The sequence below is a fragment of the Gorilla gorilla genome, chromosome 11 (assembly GCF_029281585.2).
Source record: "Gorilla gorilla gorilla isolate KB3781 chromosome 11, NHGRI_mGorGor1-v2.1_pri, whole genome shotgun sequence".
NCBI lineage: Eukaryota > Metazoa > Chordata > Mammalia > Primates > Hominidae > Gorilla > Gorilla gorilla.
In genome coordinates, this window is record NC_073235.2 from 74289229 (window position 1) to 74308900 (window position 19672).

Sequence of the window (19672 nt, forward strand, 5' to 3'; positions counted from 1 at the left end):
AAGATAAATTTCAGTATCATTTCAAGACAAAACCAGAAAAACTCTTCAAGGCAAAGCTGAGAAATGGAACATCTAGTTACCGTGAGTACAACACCCTCAAGATCAAAGCCACATTCTATATTCCTGTGGTGAGTGACAGAGATTTGAATTTGGATAATGAGAGTATATTTGCATCCGAAATCTGTTAACTAGTAGAGAAAAAAAAAACGTTTAACAAAACTTCTACCAACTTCTTTTTTTTGGTTTCTGTAAGAAAGAAAAAAATGTGTGTGACTATGGATATATAAAAATAAAATATATATCTCCTTTCATGAAATGAAAAATCCCATTTGTACATCTTCAACTGTAGCTGTTTATATTATGTAATCATAACCATATTCATATAATATTCATAATGATATTCATATCATTATAATCATTGTATATAATCACATGTGAAATATGAAATCTGGGGCACTGTATTCCACAGGTATAGAAAGATTACAAACAACACCTAAAAATTCACATGCAGTTTTCAATGGCACTTCAGTGCTCAACCTTTGCCCACATTCCTGCTCACTTATCTAAAACCCAAAGCCCTCCCAGACCCGCTTCCAAGGGGCAGGAACAAGGCTCAGCCCATTTTCCTAATTGCCTTGGGACTATAAATCCCCCAACTACCCCTATTCCAATCCTGACTCCTTAACTCCTTTCAATATTCAAAATTGCCAGCACTGATACTAAATTCCTTCCCTCTTCGTGGACAGCTTATTGTCCTGGATTCCCCAGGGCCTTAATCCCCTTTTTGTCCTTCGAGCAGGGAGGTGCAGCAATTTGCTATCTCTCTCTCATGGTTTCCTCTAACTCCTCAACTCGACACAATCCAGACCACTGGCACACAGGTCCCCCAACGATGTACTGACCCAATTTTACATGTTGATTTGCCTGTGTTTCTCTCTCTTTGAATCTGTTGCACTGCAGGCAGAAGGAAGCACTTTAATGTTTCAATCTAAGCAAACAATACTTTCAAAAGGATTGCTGCATGAAAAATTATGTTAAAATGATAATCCAAGTAATTGCTCCTGTAGCTAGTATTAAAGACCAAATCAATTGAAAAAGTTTACTACTTCCCTGAAATCTCTTGTTTAAATAATGGTTGCAAAGACTATCTTTTGGAAAATGTGCTTTATGTTTTAACTAAAGTAGATTTAAAAATGAATAGAACCACAAATTTTTATTCTAATTCCCCCAAATTTGCCACTACCAGACAGTGTCAGTCCCTGGGTGCCATGTGTTAAATGTGGACATTATGTTTAAATAAATACAAAGGTCTTTCATGTTTGTAATCATTAGTAAATTATAACATCCTGCTGGGCAGGAGTACTCCAATCCGTGTCCCCTACCCCCACCCCACAGCTGCCTCCTCCTCTTCCTTCTCTCTTTTATAAATAATTGATTGAGATTTATACTCCTTTAACAATGCTTCAAATTTTTTGAAGTATACAAGTAATAGGCTTTCTACTGAAACTCTACAAAAATGGTACAATAAACAGAAATAACTGACTACATTTTGTTTGTTTGTTTGAGACAAGGCCTCACTCTGTCACCCAGGCTGGAGTGCAGTGGCAGGATCAGCTCACTGCAACCTCAACCTCCCCAGGTTCAGGTGATCCTCCCACCTCAGCTTCCCGAGTAGCTGGGACTACAAGCGTGCACCACCACGCCCAGCTAATTTTTGTATTTTTTGTAGAGATGGGGGTCTTACCATGTTGCCCAGGCTGATCTCGAACTCTTAGGCTCAAGCGATCCACTCGCCTTGGCCTTCCAAAATGCTAAGATTACAGGCGTGAGCCACTGCACCCAGCTGGGACTACATTTTAAAAATACATACACCTTAATTGTTGTATGCTTTGAAGATTAGTTACCTAGCACACATACCAAATCCCAACAATGCACAGGACATAACCACAAAACTCAATTGATGTGCATTTATAAACACATATAATCTAGCAAGTAAGAGTGCAAACAATCAATGACACTATAGCAAGGCACACATCTGTAAGTTTGTTTCATGCCTATGTTTGAAGGAGGAAAACTTCTGACAATTACATGATTTGTGTATGTTTTAAAAATTAACATACGAGCCAAGTTCAATGACACATGCCTGTAGTCCCAGCTGCTCACAAGACTGAGGCAGGAGGATTACTTGAGCCCAGGAGTTCAAGGCCAGCCTGGACAATGAAGCAAGACCCCTATCTCTTAATTTTTTTTTTTTTTTTTAGTAATTAGTATACATTTTTAAAACCTCATGATAGGCCTAGGAACATAAGGCAAATACTTTCCAGAAACGCTGAATAATTTTAGCAAAGATAAAGACTGCAAAAACTGCAGTTACTTTTGTACCAACGTAATAATTTGTCTAAAACTCTGGATGTTTATAATGCTTAAAGGGAAACACACATGGCAAATATGCACTGTTCTTTTTCATATTCTGAGGTTGACCACTCTCTCTATCCTACATATTAAACTGGGGATAGGGAAGGGGGAGTAAAATCTGAGATTAGTTCAATTATACTGATAATAAATCAAGCAACTCAGAATGAGGGACTATGATGTTATCAAACTCTTGAACTGGGTGTTTCCTCTCTGAGAAACAAATACAGAGAAATACCATGTTTCTTCTAAGACTCTATTGATTATAAATGATATCATTAATTTAATAACAGCTTTCCAAAGGGGAAAAGCACTGCTTGCAGTAAATATAATCTTTAATATAGAGAATTTCATAAATATAGTAACTTTTCAATAAAAAATAGTACCTGTATTTCTACAAATATGCTAACGTTTGCTATTTTTAATAGCAGCAAAATTGAACAGGAAGAAATTCAAATTCCCAATAAAACAGCTAAGTAGATACAATTCTATGCTATTAATTGGGCAATATGATTTGATAATAAAATCACGCCAAATGGCAAAAACAGAACATAAAATATTAGGCACACATTTGATCATAAATATGTCAAAATTTACCTAAGTTTCTCAAAATCCTAGTGGCTTAAAGATTAAAACATTGATTGCCTCCTGGAAAGAGAAACTGAATAGCTGGGAGAAATAATTTTCATAGCATACTCTATTGTACCTTTTAAATTTCAAAACATATGAATGTATTAACTATGCAACAACAACAAGAAACAGACCTGGTCTTAGAAACAATGGCTTCTTTACAGACTAAGTCTTCTCTCGCATATTCTTCTTCATGGTAAATTTGGTAATTTGGCAAATATATTTTTTAAACTGGTTGGCGTTAGTTACTGTGGACCCAAGGTTTTTTAAAAAGCTTATTATATATGAACATCAAAAAACCTAACCAAATATAGCTAGTGATCTGAAATAATCGACACTAAGATATATAAAATTTTAAATTAAATCACAATGATACACAGCTATATAAATGTAAATGGACATTGCTAAATTTGACATCTTGCTGCTTCTGTTACTAATGCTTACATTAGATAACATACCACTCTATATCATACCTTGGCTGAATTTTTTTCACTCATGAAATCACCAAAATTAGCTTCTAATTCTCTAATTGCTTAAATTTCCCTCATTAAATTTGCTGCCTATTTCTTAAAAGAGATACAAACATTAATACTAAAACAGACTTAGATGCTTTCTATTTTTCAGTATTCTGTTGTCATTTCTTTGTTCTAGAACTGAGTTTAAAAGATACATAAAAGGGAACAAATCTCATTTTGAATGAGGGTTACCCATATATAACAGAAATGGAAAGAATAAAAAACTTCCATTTAATCTTATATCATATGAATTTTTTAATAGAAAATCAACTAAAGCTGACAGCAAAAGTTAGTGGGGAAAAGGATGTAATTTTGAGATGTCACCATGCCTCCACAGTGCCAAAGGCCGAGGGGCTGTATACAGGATTAGGCCTATTCAACCTTCTGCCCTCTCAATCCTACCCCTGGGGCAAGGTTCACAAAGAGGTTGGAGACTGGGCCCTGCTTGTGCCAAGTCCTTTGTTTATTTCCTTCTTTGATCTGTTGTCTCCTATAGATTGAAATGATTTCCCTCCAACCACAAAATATCCAATCTAAGCAACTCATTATAAAGTCTTCCCTTATCGAGACTGATGAAAATCTAACTTCAATTTATTTAAGGTCACATCAACTCCAGATGAACACAGTATGTGCATATAAAATAACCAGATAAACAGTAAAAGTCACAGAACTAGCTGTCACTAGGACTGACTCAAGAGGAACAGGAACAGACAGTGACTCAGCCTTGCACACCACCAACCGTTCATATTTTTGTAAAGCAATAGGAAATGCTATGGTTCTTTCTAAAATAGGATAGTGATAGTTTAAAAGAAATAAATGCAATGTGCTCATTGCTGAGTGATGATATATGCGAGGGTGTTATGAATTAACACTACATATACTCCTAACTAGGGTAAGGGAAGTGCTATGATCTGAATGTTGGTGTTTCCCCACAATTCATATGTTGGAACTAATATCCAACATTATAGTATTAAGAAGTAGGGCCTTTTGGGAGGTGATTAAGTCATGATGGTTCTGCCCTAGTGAATGGGATTAGTGCCCTTATAAATGAGGTTGAAGGGAGCTGCCTTGTCTCTCCTACCATGCAAGCACACAGCAGCAAGGTACATGCAAGCACACAGCAGCAAGGTGCCATCTTGGAAGCAGAGAGCAAGCCCCCCCTCACCAGACACTGAATTTACTGGTACCTTGATCTTGAACTTCCAGCCTCCAGAATTGTGAGCAATAAATTTCTGTTGTTTATAAATTACTCCATCGAAGGTATTTTTTAATAGCAGCCAAAACGAACTAAGACAGCAAGAATGAAAATCCCTGTGTACCTATCATAAGCCACTTTTGACATAAATATATAAGGATTTTCAACTTGTATGCATATCTATATGTGTTCACATAAGTATGTAGGCATAAAGTTGGACCACACTAATTCCTGGGAATGAGAGGTGGAAGAGCTGTTTCCAAACTACTCTTTAGAGATATACAAGCTTGGCTTGCTGAGGAAGACATAGAATTCTTCATCATAAGGAGCTGGCTAGTTACAGATCTTGGCCCCCAGGATTAGTAAATGTTCCACCTAACATGTGGGCTTTTTGCTTTACCGATATGAAGGGAGGGTGTGTGTATGTGGTGTGTGTAGACACATGCTTAAGCTGAGAAAAAGCATGGGAGAGTTGAAAGATTCTAGGTTTGGAAGACTACTGACCTAGGTCGTCATAGATTTTGCATTCGGCATAACCATTCCATTCCCATAACCATGCTGTCTGCCTCACCGAGGTCTTGTGCACTACTAACTCATGAGAGAGCACTATGCAGACTGAAAGCAAGACACAAAGGGAAAGAACGTGTTCTCCAGAAAGTGTGTTCGCATAGGGTTGTGAAAATTCACCTGCAACATTAGCACTTTGCTGAGTAATAAGTTTTGAGTTTCATGACTTCCATCCACTCAGGAGTATATACTCTCTGAAAGAGGTAATGCAGTCAGCTAGGTAAGTTTATCACTAATCTCTGATTCGAGTTTAACAATTAAAAAAGAACAGGTACTTACCAAAGAGACCATTAGAAAGTACATAAAGGTTAGTCCATTTAGATTTTTTAATATTCTGCTTTGTTAATTTGGAAAGATATTTAAATTTATTCTCCCTTAAGTTTCTGGATCTATCCAAAAAACTACATAATTACTTTTTCTTTAAAAACTACTATAAACATCATTAATAAAAGTAATAAACAAGTCACAAACTGGCAAAAAAATATCCACAACACATCTGTTTGACAAAGGGCTGTATCCATGATGTATAAACAACTTCTACAATTAGTAAAAAATATGAAACCTAATAAAATGTACGCAAAAGACTTGAACAGATACTTCACACACACACACACACACACACACACACATATACGAATAGACAATAAACACATGAAAAGATAATCAACATCTTTAGGAATCAGAAGAATGCAAATTTAAAACACAATAAGATACTATTTCACATACCTACAATGATTACTATCAAAAACACTACAGATATCAAACATTAGTGAAGATGTGGAGCAACTGGAATACTTGTACACTGCTTAGGAGACTACAAAATGATCCATCCACTTCTAAGAACTAACTGGCAGTTTATTTTAAATTGAATATACATCGACTCTATTCTATTCTTAGATACCCAAGAAAAATGAAAATATTGGTTGACAAAAAGATTTATACAAGAATGTTTACAGCAACCTTATTTGTAACAGACAAAAACCCAAACATCCATCAAGAGAAAAATGGATAAACAAACTGTGGTAAATTCGTACAATGAAATACTACTCAGCAAAATTTAAAACAAACACAAACCTGATACCCACACAAGGATGACTCTCTGAAAACATGTTAAACAAAAGAAGCCAGCCATGAAAGAATGCATCTCGTGCACTCCATTTACATGAAATCCAAGAACAACAAAACTTGAGACAGAAATCAGAAGTGTGGTTGCATGGGGTAAGGGAGAAGGGACTGAATGGAAAGACGCATGAACGACTTTTCTGGGGTGAAATGTTCATTATCTTAGGTGGTGATTACATGGGTGTATACAACTGTCAAAACTCATTGAGCTGAATACCTAAAATCTGTTCCTTTTAAAAATGTTAATTATACCTAAAAAACCAAATATGTAAATATGTCATATTCATATACTTATTAAAGGAAGGAAGGAAAGAGGCAAGAAAGTCACTATAAAGTTGAATAGGGTCATCTAGATTTATTTTGACACAATCAATGATTTGATTCCCCCAAGAGGACATCATAGAATAAAAGGACTTGGTCTAAAAAAATCAGAATACTTGGGTTCACATGAAACCTCCAGCATATATTAGCTGTGTAAATTGGGGTAAGAGAGTTAGCCTTTTCGGACTTCTGTTTCTCATCTACCTATTTTATAGAGGGTGACAATAATGCATAATAATGTACTTTGAAAATTCTAGGTTGACATTAAGGTACTATTTTTGCCCACAATAGGTATCATAATCAAACATTCAATTATATTTGTGTCTCCGAATAAACATACATTTGTACATATAAATATTCTGTATAAACACATATATACAGGTGGTCCCCAACTTAACAATGATACAACTTATGCTTTTTTGACTTTACGATGGTGCAAAAGCAATATGCATTCAGTAGAAACAATACTTCAAGTACTCATACAGCCTTTCTGTTTTTCACTTTCAGTACAGTATTCAATAAATTACATGAGATATCCAATACTGTATTATAAAACAGGCTTTGTGTTTTATGATTTTGCCCAATTATAGGCTAACATAAGTGTTCTGAGCATGTTTTAGGTAGGATAGGCTAAGCTATGACATTCAGAAGGTTAGGTGTATTAAGTGCACTGTTGACCTAAAAATTTCCAACTCATGATAGGTTTATTACAATGTAACCTCATTGTAAGTTGAGGAATATCTGGATGTCTGTGTGTGTGTGTGTGTACAGAAAGACAGAAATTTTCTAATAGAAAAATAAACATATGGTCTGATAAGAATGGTTTACCTATGAGAACAACAGGAAAAATTATTTAAAACCTACTGTTACATATTTAATACTCATACAACACTCAACATTCATAAGAGATATTTACTGAGCAACTGTATACACACACATACAATCTTACCCCATCTCCACCTAAAAAAAGGTCATGCAATTTTAAAAAATTATTATTATTATTATTTGTAGAGATGGGGGGTCCCACTATGTTGCACAAGCTGGCCTTGAACTCCTGGGCTCAAGCCATCTTCCCACCTCAGCCTTCCAAAGTGTGGAGGTTACAGTCATGAGCCACCACACCTAGCCAAGGTCAGGCAATTTAACCTAGAGTTCAATTTATAGATATTACAAACAAATAAACAAAAAACATGTTGGGATAGCACATCTAAGTTATCATAAATTCTGAATGAGTAAGTTTTTTTGAGAAGATTTTGATATAGATATAAAACACAAGTTTGGTTAATGTTCACAATGAGATTTAAAAATCTGAAAATGGGCCGGGCGCTGTGGCTCACACCTGTAATCCCAGCACTTTGGGAGGCCGAGGCGGGTGGATCACGAGGTCAGAAGATCGAGACCATCCTGGCTAACACGGTGAAACCCCGTCTCTACTAAAAATACAGAAAATTAGCCAGGCCTGGTGGCGGGTGCCTGTAGTCCCAACTACTCGGGAGGCTGAGGCAGGAGAATGGCGTGAACCTGGGAAGCGGAGCTTGCAGTGAGCCAAGATCACGCTACTGCACTCCAGCCTGGGCGACAGTGGGAGACTCTGTCTCGAAAAAATAAAAATAAAAATAAAAATCTGAAAATGCACAATCTGTTTATACTACTATTCCCAAAGGTTATATACTACTTCTAAAATAAGACATTCCACTGTGACTCCCTCTTTCCTGTAGTAAGTGAGAGTTGCTTGCATTTCCAATCAGGAAGTCAGAGTCAACAAAACTTCCATCTGGTTTTTAAAAGTGAGTGTGTGTGTGTGTGCACACATGTGCACACATATGTCTATGCATAAAAAACATGTACACATGTATATGAAAACATTAGAAGGAAATACACCAAAACATTAGCAATCAAAAATAAAACAAAACTGACATTTAGTACTATCTCTCTCTGTTCAAGGCAAAAAAAAAAAAACCTAAAAAACAGGCTTAAAAATCGGAAAAGACCTAGATGTAAAAGCTAAAACTATAAAACTCTGAAAAGAAAAAAGGAGGCATACATATAAAGTCAATTTCTATATACCAGAAAAAAAAGGCATACATCTTCATGATCTTGGATTAATGACTTCTTAGATATAACACCAAAAGCACAAACAACAAAAGAAAAAATAGATTAAACGAACTTCATTAAAGCCCAATTCTTCAAAAGACATCATCAAGAAAATAAAAAATATCTGAAAAGGGACTCATATCTAGAATATACAAAGAACTCTGTAACCAAAAAAATCCAATTTAAAAATAGGCAAAAATTCTGAATAGACATTTTTTCAAAGAAGATATACAAGTGGTCAATATGCACACAAAAAGATGCTCAACATTGTCAGTCATTAGGCCACAATAAGGTATCACTTTTCACTCAGTAAGATGGCTATAGTAAAAAGACAGACAATAAGAAGTGTTATCAAAGATGTGGAAAGTAGCTGTGCATGATGGCACATGCCTGTAGTCCCAGCTACTCAGGAGGATGGGGCAGGAAGATCACTTGAGGCCAGGAGTTCGAGGCTGTAGCATGTGATGTTCACACCTGTGAACAGTCACTGCACTCTCAGCTTGGGCAACATAGTGAGACGCTACCATTATTAAAAAAAAAAAATATACACACACACACACACACACACACACACACACATACTAGCAAAGATGTAGAGAAATCAGAAGCTTCACACTACTAGTATGGATGCAAAAGGATGTAGCCACTTTGAAAAACAGTCTGGCAGTCCTGAAAATGCTAATTACAGTTGTCATATGACACACCAATTCCACTCATACGTATATACCCTAGAGAAATGAAAACATGTCCATGCAAAACCTTATATACCAATATTCATAGCAGCATTATTCATAAGTCAAAAGGTAGAAACAACTCAAATGTTTATCAACTAATGAATGAACAAACTGTAGTATATCCATATATTCAGCAATAAAAATGAATTAAGTACTGATACATGCTACAACACAGATGAACCTTGAAAACACGCTAAGTGAAAAAAGTTAGGCACAATGTCATGCTTACAAAAGGCCACATATCATGATTCCTTACTTATTTATTTATTTTGAGACAGAGTCTCTCTCTGTTGCCCAGGCTGGAGTGCAGTGGGCACAATCTCTGCTCATTGCAACCTCCGCCTCCTAGGCTCAAGTGATTCTCCTGCCTCAGCCTCCCAAGTAGCCGGGATTAAAAGCACCTGCCACCACGCCTGGCTAATTTTTGCATTTTTGTAAAGATGGGGTTTCACCGTGTTGGCCAGGCTGGTCTCAAACTCCTGACCTCAAGTGATCCACACACCTCAGCCTCCCAAAGTGCTGGAATTATAAGCATGAGCCACCATGCCCAGCCTCCATTTATATAAAATATTCAGAATTGGTGAATTTATAAAAACAGAAAGTATATTAATAGTTGCCTAGAGGCCAAGTGCAGTGGCTCGTATCTGTAACTCTAGTACTTTGGGAGGAGGAGGCAGAAGGATTGCTTGAGGCCAGGAGCTCAAGGCCAGCCTGGGCAAGTAAGACCCTATCTCTATGAAAAACTTAAAAATTAGCTGAGGGTGGTGGCACACACCTGCAGTCCTAGCTACTCAGGAAGCTGAGGTGGGAGGATTGCTTGAGCCGGCAGTTCAAGGTTGCTGTGAGGCTTGATCGCACCACTGCACTCCTGCCTGGGCAATACAGTTGCCTAGGTCTTACGGATGGGATGGGAAGATTGAGAAGTGATAGCTAAAAGGTACTGCGTTTCTTTCTGTGTTGATAAAAATGTTCTAAAATTGATTGTGGTGATGGTTTCACAACAAAACACTGAATTATACACATTAAATGGGGGAGTTGTATGGTATGTTAAGTATATCTCAATAAAGCTGTTATTTTTTCTGTTTTTTTGTTTTGTTTTGTTTTTTGTTTTTTTTTTTGAGACAGAGTCTCACTCTGTTGCCCAAGCTGGAGTGTAGTGGCACGATCACAGCTCACTGCAACCTCCGCCTCCTGGGTTCAAGCGATTCTCCTACCTCAGCCACCCAAGTAGCTGGGACTGTAGGAACGTGCCACTTCACCTGGCTAATTTTTTTGTATTTTCAGTAGAGACGGGGTTTCACTATGTTGGCCAGGCTGGTCTCGAACTCCTGACCTCAGGTGATCCACTTGCTTCGGCCTCCCAAAGTACTGGGATTACAGGCGTGAACCACCGCCCCTGGCCTAAAGGCGGTATTTTTAAAATTTGCATGAAACATATCAGGTATTCAATGAGTAAGTGAATATATGAAAGAACAAATGAAAACCTATATCAAGTGTGAAAGAATATGGATTTGGAGATAGAAGTGGTTTGAACCACAATTTTGATATTTACTAAGTCAAAATTTGGGTTTCACTAAGGTTTTAGTTTTTTCACCTCTAGTTGGGAACTATAATGAGATAATCCCTATAAAATGTTCAGCCCAGTAAGAAAGGTATCTATTCCTCATTAGCTGATTCAAGCTACATCAAAAGCAATAATCAGCATCAACAATAGTAGTAACGTTTTAGTTAAGTTGGGTGCTAGAAGCACGGATGCTCATTTTATTATTATTCTGTAATTATATTGTTTGTATTCTTTTGCATGTATCAAAAATCACAGGCCTTGGCCAGCCTGGTGACTCACACCTGTAATCCCAAAACTAGGAGGCCAAGGCAGGTGGGTTGCTTGAGCCCAGGAATTTGAGACCAGCCTGGGCAACATGACGAAACCCCATCTCTACAAAAAATACAAAAATTAGCAGAGGATGGTGACATGCACCTGTAGTCCCAGCTACTGGGGAGGCTGAGAGATGGGAGGAGCCCTTGAGCCCAGGAGGTCAAGGCTGCAGTGAGCTGAGATCGCGCCACTCCACTCCAGCCTGGGCAACAGACTGAGATCCTGTCTCAAAAAAGAAGAAAAACAAACAAACAAAAAAACAAAAATCACATGCCTTTAAAAACAGATCATAAAGACCGGGTGTGGTGGCTCACGCCTGTAATCCCAGCACTTTGGGAGGCCGAGGCCGGTGGATCACCTGAGGTCGGGAGTTTGAGACCAGCCTGACCAACATGGAGAAACCCCGGCTCTACTAAAAATACAAAATTAGCCGGGTGCAGTGGCACATGCCTGTAATCTCAGCTACTAGGGAGGCTGAGGCAGGAGAATCGCATTAACCTGGGAGGTGGAGGCTGTGGTGGGCCGAGATCGTGCCATTGCATTCCAGCCTGGATAACAAAAGCAAAACTCCATCTCAAAACAAAAACTAAAACAAAAACAAACCAGATAATAAAACAAAACATACAACAACAACAAAATATATAATGCCCAAGGACTGGAGATTTTCACTTCTAGGTCACTTCATGATCTAGTCAACACACACCATTTTTCCTAAAAGGGAATATTGTCATTTCCACGGCAATAAAATTTCCCTCTCATCTATAGGGAACTCAAGGCCTAGGTCCTAGCTAATCCTTCCTCTGGGAAAAAAAGCCTAGAACTCAATTTGAGCCATTTCTTCCTAATTAACCTGCAATAGGTTAATGCATTAGGTGCATCTTTAAAATTGGGTAATTTTTGGAAGAACAGCAGCATTCTTCTCACTAGTGGCACTGACAGCACTCAGCCAAAAGCCATAAGGACACCGTACATCGTATCACCACCACTACTCAGGATGGTGAGGACTCAGGGTCAGGCTCACAGACAGCCACTCTTCACAGTGTTAATCTGGTGGCCGTTTGCCAGGTATCATTTAGGAAATGGAGTATCCTATGTCCCATACAGCCTGATACTCTATAAAGAGAGACTCATTCTTTTTAAGACTTTATTCTCTGTTGAAATTTATAGACTTTGGGGAGAAACAGTGAATTATGTTTTAACAATCATTTATAGCATAGTATAACTGAATTTGTCAGTAGAAACTCAATAATTGCACTTTTTTCTTCTTCCCTGAAAGAAGAGATTTAGAGCAAAGGGGGAAGCAGAAAACGTTTGTGGTGAAGAACTGCAGACAACCTTATCATTCTGCCTAGAGTCCAACCTGAGTATTTTTCATGCTGTCAATTTCCCACTAGACAATCCATCAAAGCCTCCAGAAATGAGTCATGATTAAGGAAGAGATTTAGAGTGTCAGCACAACCCTCAAGGCACCCCAGACTTCAATAGAAATTCCTAAAGTTCAAACCTATAAACAGGGTAGGTAGCTAGGAAGAACAAAGGAACTAAACATCTTATTTTGGTTTAACCACTTAGGTCACATGTCAGACATGGAAACAGGTCAGCTTCATGGCCCAAAACCTGGATATTGCAAATGGAAATAAATAATTAGCTACATGGAACAGAAAGAGCATGACTTATATTTCTGGCAAAGGTAGCATGTGCTGTGATAAAAATGAGTTAGAAAGCTTCTTAACCAAACAGAAACTTAAAACGACCAAGAAAAAGAATATTTATGATTGGCAAAGCTTCTCTCTCTAGACAAGAACCAATTACAGAATCTAATTGGAATAAAGGAAGAAGAGAAACTTCATTTTTGGTGATCCACCTAAGCAAAAGTTTTATTCTATGTCTACTGTTAACTCTTCATTAAAAAAGAAATGTAGCCAAAGAGATTTCCTTCCTGAGAATGTGCTGGGGCATGCATACAGGCACACACACACCCACACAGCAGTCCACCTCTTCCAAAGCAACTCTGCAGAGGACTCAGGTATGTGCCACACTGACACATATCAAAGAGAACCTGGAGCAACCTCTCTCTCTCTCTGACCCCCGAGGCAGTGTCTCTGAATTAAATGTTGCCAAGGTCACTGACCTCATCACTTCAGGTTTCACAAGCAACTGAGGAAGTTTTAGCCAAGACTGTCAGCCAATTCAACTGGAAGTTATTAATGTTTCCAAGAACAAAATGGACTAAACAAGTCTTAAACGAACCATGTGTTATCAAATATGAAACAAATACCACAAATGAAATTAGTTGAGCTGCAAATAGATTTAAGAATTGGTCCAAAGCCAATGTCATGCTTACACTTTAAAGACAGAAACCTTTGTGCGCTAAGTAAATATCTGAGTCTCTTGGTTCAGAATTTCTGTCAATAGCTGAAATGTAGTTACCGTTATTATTGTTTGCCATACCCTCTGGCCTCTAAAGAAGAAAAATTATTATTAAACAATGGCTTACTCAGTCCTATACCTAAGATATAAGGGCCCAATTAATCAGCCATCCCACACTTGTTTTAAAGTTCCAGTTAACATATATGAATGGTAACTCTACCCACTACTATATTTTCTGTACTCTATTTCTTAAAAGGCATAGGAATTAGAACTTTTAAAAAAGTCTGGAAGGTAATGCTTTAGGAGCATCAAAGAGATAGAGCTGATGAAAATGCTACCTTTTTTTTATTATACTTTAAGTTTTAGGGTACATGTGCACAATGTGCAGGTTTGATACATAGGTATACATGTGCCATGTTGGTTTGCTGCACCCATCAACTCATCATTTACATTAGGTATTTCTCCTACTGCTATCTCTCCCCCAACCTCCAACCCCATGACAAGCCCCAGTGTGTGATGCTCCCTGCCCTGTGTCCAGGGGTTCTCATTGTTCAATTCCCACCTATGAGTGAGAACATGTGGTGTTTGGTTTTCTGTCCTTGTGATAGTTTGCTGAGAATGATGGTTTCCAGCTTCATCCATGTCCCTGCAAAGGACAGGAACTCATCCTTTTTTATGGCTGCATATTATTCCATGGTGTATATGTGCCACATTTTCTTAATCCAGTCTGTCACTGATGGGCATTTGGGTTGGTTCCAAGTCTTTGCTATTGTGAATAGTGCCACAATAAACATATGTGTGCATGTGTCTTTATAGTAGAATGATTTATAATCCTTTGGGTATATACTCAGTAATGGGATTGCTGGGTCAAATGGTATTTCTAGTTCTAGATCCTTGAGGAATCGCCACACTGTCTTCCACAATGGTTGAACTAATTCACACTCCCACCAACAGTGTAAAATGGTTCCTATGTCTCCACATCCTCTCCAGCATCTGTTGTTTCCTGACTTTTTAATGATCACCATTAGTTAGAATGGCGGAAAATGCTACCTCTTTTCTACACTCAAAACCCATTAGCTTTTACAATAAAATTTAAAACTTATTCCATATGATTACTGAGAAAACCTGCTTAGAATCCCTTGAGTTCAAGGGAAATGCCACTAAGATATCTATTATATCTGTGCAAAAAGGTCAACGGAATGTATTTGTCACAAGAAGTGCCTAACAGTAATACTTACACAGCCTCCAGCAAGAACTTCTGCTGGAAGTGGAACAGAGCCATCTCTTCTGGTAAATTTGTCCCGAACAAAATCATTAACCTAATTAGAAAGACAACATCAGTTAACCAAAATTCCTAACCATTTCTCTTCTGGCATACTGTTGCTTTTCCAAGTCAGCAAAATATTTGTCTTATGATAAAATTTAAAATTATCAAATGCTTACATGTAAAATTAAAGTTGTACAAATTCTGTGATAGTGTGCCAGTGTCAGCAGCATCAATTTTAGTTTTGTTTTTGAGACAGGGTCTCACTCTGTTGCTCAGGCTGGAGTGCAGTGGCATGATCATAGCTCACTACAGCCTCAAATTCCTGGACTCAAGCAATCCTCCCACATCAGCCTCCTGGCATGCATCACCACACTTGGCTAATTTTTAATTTTGTTGTTGTTGTTGTTGTTTTGGTAGAGCTGAGTTCTTACTATGCTTATGCTGGTTTAGAACTCCTGGTCTCAAGTGATCCTCCCACCACCCAAAATGCTGAGATTATAGGCATGAGCTACCACGCCTAGCCTTGATTTTAGTTTTGTGGCTTAATGGTAATCTAAACAAATGACATAAATTCAGTTAGAGAGAAACTTACAGTCAGTTTAATGGCCTTTTCTGGAGCAACCCCTATAAGTTGTGGTATCAGACCTAGGTAAAGGGACAGAATCATCAGCAATATAGCTGTACCAGACATGAATACACAAGCCCAGCAACAAAGAATTTCCCCCATATTATTTACCCATCAAACATTGCAGAGTTTTCATTAAAATGGGAAAAAGCTTATCCTTAAAACTCTGTATACATATGTAATAATTATTTACAAATGCAGTATAATGTCACGTTTTCTTGAGGCTATAAATCCTCTTCTTAAGCATGCTTACTTTAAAGCCTAGTTATCCAACACCTCCCAAAAAGTCCATTAAGAAGAAACGGAGCCATGCATCTTCTCTATTCTGGGAACACTGCCAATAACAATGTAACCAAATTCCCTCCCTTATTACAACCAACAACATATAAACATACACAGACACTGTACACTTGGAAAAGCTCTGAAAAGCATGCTGTTAAGCATACCCAGATTTTGCCACAAACTATGCTACCTACATAATGGCATACAGTGGCTTGGTTATTATAGAATACTAACTCCCATAATCTTCTCTTCAGAGAAACACAGCATTCAATATTCATGTATTTAAAAGGAAGCCAAAACTGCAAAGAAAAATGCAGTTTTAAGTATTGTTTAATGAGTATCTCCTATAAGCAAAAACATATGCCTGTTGTATTCTTATTTACTAATATATGTCAAGCTTAAGACATTTTAAAAGAATCCCCTCAAAACAAAGGAAATCATAATCCTTAGAAAGTTAAATTTCCCAGGCTGGTTGTAAACTGGAAAAGAAAAAAATAAACAATTCAACATCTGTTGGGCTCAGCTTTCTAAAGCACACAGCTTATCCAAATTGTTAGCATACTTTTTTGCATACATTTTTTAAAGATGCTAACAATAAACATTTTATATCCTTTAAATCATCCAGCCAAAGGGGAGTTATATATGTGTTTGCCTGCTTGCTGACTGCTGATCTTAAGCCTGCTTTGAGGATACTGCTGAGTTCCATAAGTTGAGAGCCACAAGTAATCATACATATAGGCTACTGTCAGTCAGACTGAATTATCAATGATACACACAAAGCCACACACACCTTTCATGCATAGCAGACTGATTTAAAAGAACAAATCAGCAGATGGCAGTCTTAACTTTCTAACCCTCATGATTATCAGGCTCTATTACTTTTAATCTAACTCCCATACAACCATGTCAGCATGCATATTTGTTTTACAACTCGTCTCAATAAGGCTCATGGAATTTAATAAAGTACTGATTTGTGTCATTTTATCATTGTTGCCTGCAAAGAAATTTAGCTAATCTGTCAACAATTTTGTCAATCATCTGACAGAATAATGGACCAGTTCCAAGCAATATATGACAATCTCAATAATCATAGTGCTCACATACAGGACTCCTACAATCTTCTCCCTAATACAAAAGTCTCTCATTTAAAGAACTGCTTTTATGAGCTTACATCCTGAATAAAACCAACAATCCCCTCCCCTACTTGCTATATTGCATCCATTTAATTAACATGACATCCCTCTCAAATGAAATCTTCTGTAAGCATCTATCCATTGAGAAGGCTAAACTATGCAGTAAATATCTAGGTTCCTTTTAATAGGGGACATTTTCTTTGCAATTTAAAAGTATACCAAAGAGGAGAAAGGTCATTATTCAACAAAGAAATATTGGAGATATCAAGGAAAAAAACAACCTTAATGCCACTCAACCTTGATTCCCCATTAAATAAAATCTGGATATGCAGGGTTTAATCCGTTAAAACAAGCATTCACATGGAAAGGTCTGCATTCTGGATATTGTACGCCTTTCCACAGGGTACATGCTGTACAGGTGGAATTCAAAGAGGCTACAGTTCTGAATATTTGAGGAAAACTCATCACATTCATTCTCAAGAGCAGGGTACTTGAGCCTAGTTTGATTTCGGAATAACTCTCTCCTCTTATTCTATATATAATGCTAAAAATGAACATCCTTGTGACCCTCTACTTCAATTATGAGTTTACCGGAGTTATATTTTTTGCTTGAATACCTGTATATAATGCTAACCAGAGGTGTTTTTTTCCTCCTGTCCATGAGCATAAAGCTTTGTTCGGGCCCAGTCTTTCTTAGGAATATTTCTAAGCCAAATAGTTCAACAGAGCTCAGAATAGGCTAGGGATTAATGAGCTTGTATGTGCAAACAAACAAGTACAGTAAATTACATAAATGGCATGGACTTGAGCATGTAGAGAGTATTTTCAAAGAATCCCAAGTGGCGCCCAAAGAGATTAAAAAATTAATCTCCCTCCCAAAGGAAACCCTATATTCTAATGTGAAAACACATACATGAAAGTCATTCTCTCTCCAAAGAGACAAGTTCCTACAAAGACAATGGGGGGTGGGGAGAATTCTGCATGGGGCGCAGTGCTGCCTCTGATGCCAACTGCACTGTGCTCAGTCTAGAGTGGCTGCTAACATTCCCTGCGAAAGAAAATCTCTCTGTTTTGACTGTACACCTCTGAGCTAAGTGGGGGAAAGAAGCAAGAATTAAACTTGGAACCAAAGGGTTTTCCTTTTTTTTTTTTTTTTAAACCTTCAGATGGCTCATTGGAAAAAATTTATAAGTGGTCCCTGAAAGAGACAAAAACATTTGATATTTATTTCAGTTGAAATAAATATATGGAGGGTAAACTCATCTTTGAGTGGTAACCTGGATTCTTTTTCACAGGAAAGAGATGTATTTCTCCTCTTTAATTCTTTGAGAAAAGCAGCTCTATATTTCTTAACTATCATCCTTGTATTCCACCTGCAGATATGTGCCTTGGTTTGTAGGAGCATGGTGACATAGACCCATGTTGGGACAAACACATAATTTGGACACCAAGAAATACAAATCACAAGAAGAAGAAATGAAGACCTTGTTTGCAGATTAATATTGCTAATCACCAGAAAGAATGCAAAAAGGGAAATAAGCAAAGAGAAAATAAAAAGAGAGAAACAGACCTAGTCTGGCTAGGCATACTACATATTGGCTTCCATAATTAGTGAGTTAAAATCTGCTGCTGGTGAGATCAAATCACTAACTTCAGCAGCTGGGATTTGCTTACTCACCCCTGTAGAGTCCAAAGAAGCCCTCATAACGCAAGACTTTCTTAAAACAGTCAAAGCTGTTTTTGTACATTAGCTCCCCAACAACAGAGCCAGAGCCACGCTGGTTTTGCATTCGGGTCTTCACCAGATCTATAGGATACACTGCAGTGGCTCCCACAGCTACAAACAGAACAATTTTTAGGCTTAAAAAAGAACACAGTTAAATGGAGAGTCCATAAGGATGACAAATCTTATCTTAAAGGATGAGAAAATAAAACACAACATGTATTCTCACAAAAGAGAGTTTATTATTTTTCTTTCCCTCACACACACCTTAGGGATAGCAGGCTATAGCAACCACTGAAATCCATAAATACAGCTGCTTCAGAGAACAACTGTCAAGAATGATCTTTGATATCGCAGGTTCATAAACTACACAGTGGATTATCGAGTCACTTCCCAAATTAGATAATCAACACTCAGTTTTCTATAATAACAACATTAAACTATTATGTATAACATTTATTTATATTTTCCATTAAATGCCTAAATATTATGCCAGTTACTTCTTAAAATGACTATATCCGTACACTAGGTGGCTACGATTTTAAAATTTAGTTTAATAAAACATCTTGGAAAATTAATCATAGTTACAACCATAATATTAGAAACACACTTCAACATTATCCTATCCCTATGTATAGAATTTGGTTTAAAAGAAAATATGGCTATGCTTTAGAATTTCTCAGGGAATGAAAAATTTATTTACATGAACGAGAGTATTACACATTTTGACTGCTGAAAGCCAAAACCTGGTTTGCAACTTCTAAAACTGAGAGTGAAAAGAAAAAAAAAAGTCTTTTGAGTTCAGG

At 37.4% G+C, this 19672-nt stretch overlaps 1 protein-coding gene across 3 annotated transcripts in view; it reads right to left on the bottom strand.

Moving 5' to 3' along the window:
- SLC25A12 (solute carrier family 25 member 12) overlaps nt 1-19672 on the bottom strand; it is a 221486-nt gene that overhangs the window by 9992 nt on the left and 191822 nt on the right. For all 3 annotated transcript variants that reach the window (XM_055379156.2, XM_031008529.2, XM_031008528.3), the window contains exons 11-13: nt 18822-18980; nt 15696-15748; nt 15075-15155 (exon numbers count right to left, since the gene is read on the bottom strand). In XM_055379156.2, coding sequence (XP_055235131.1) covers nt 15075-15155; nt 15696-15748; nt 18822-18980 — 293 coding nt within the window. The remainder of the gene's footprint in view (nt 1-15074; nt 15156-15695; nt 15749-18821; nt 18981-19672) is intronic.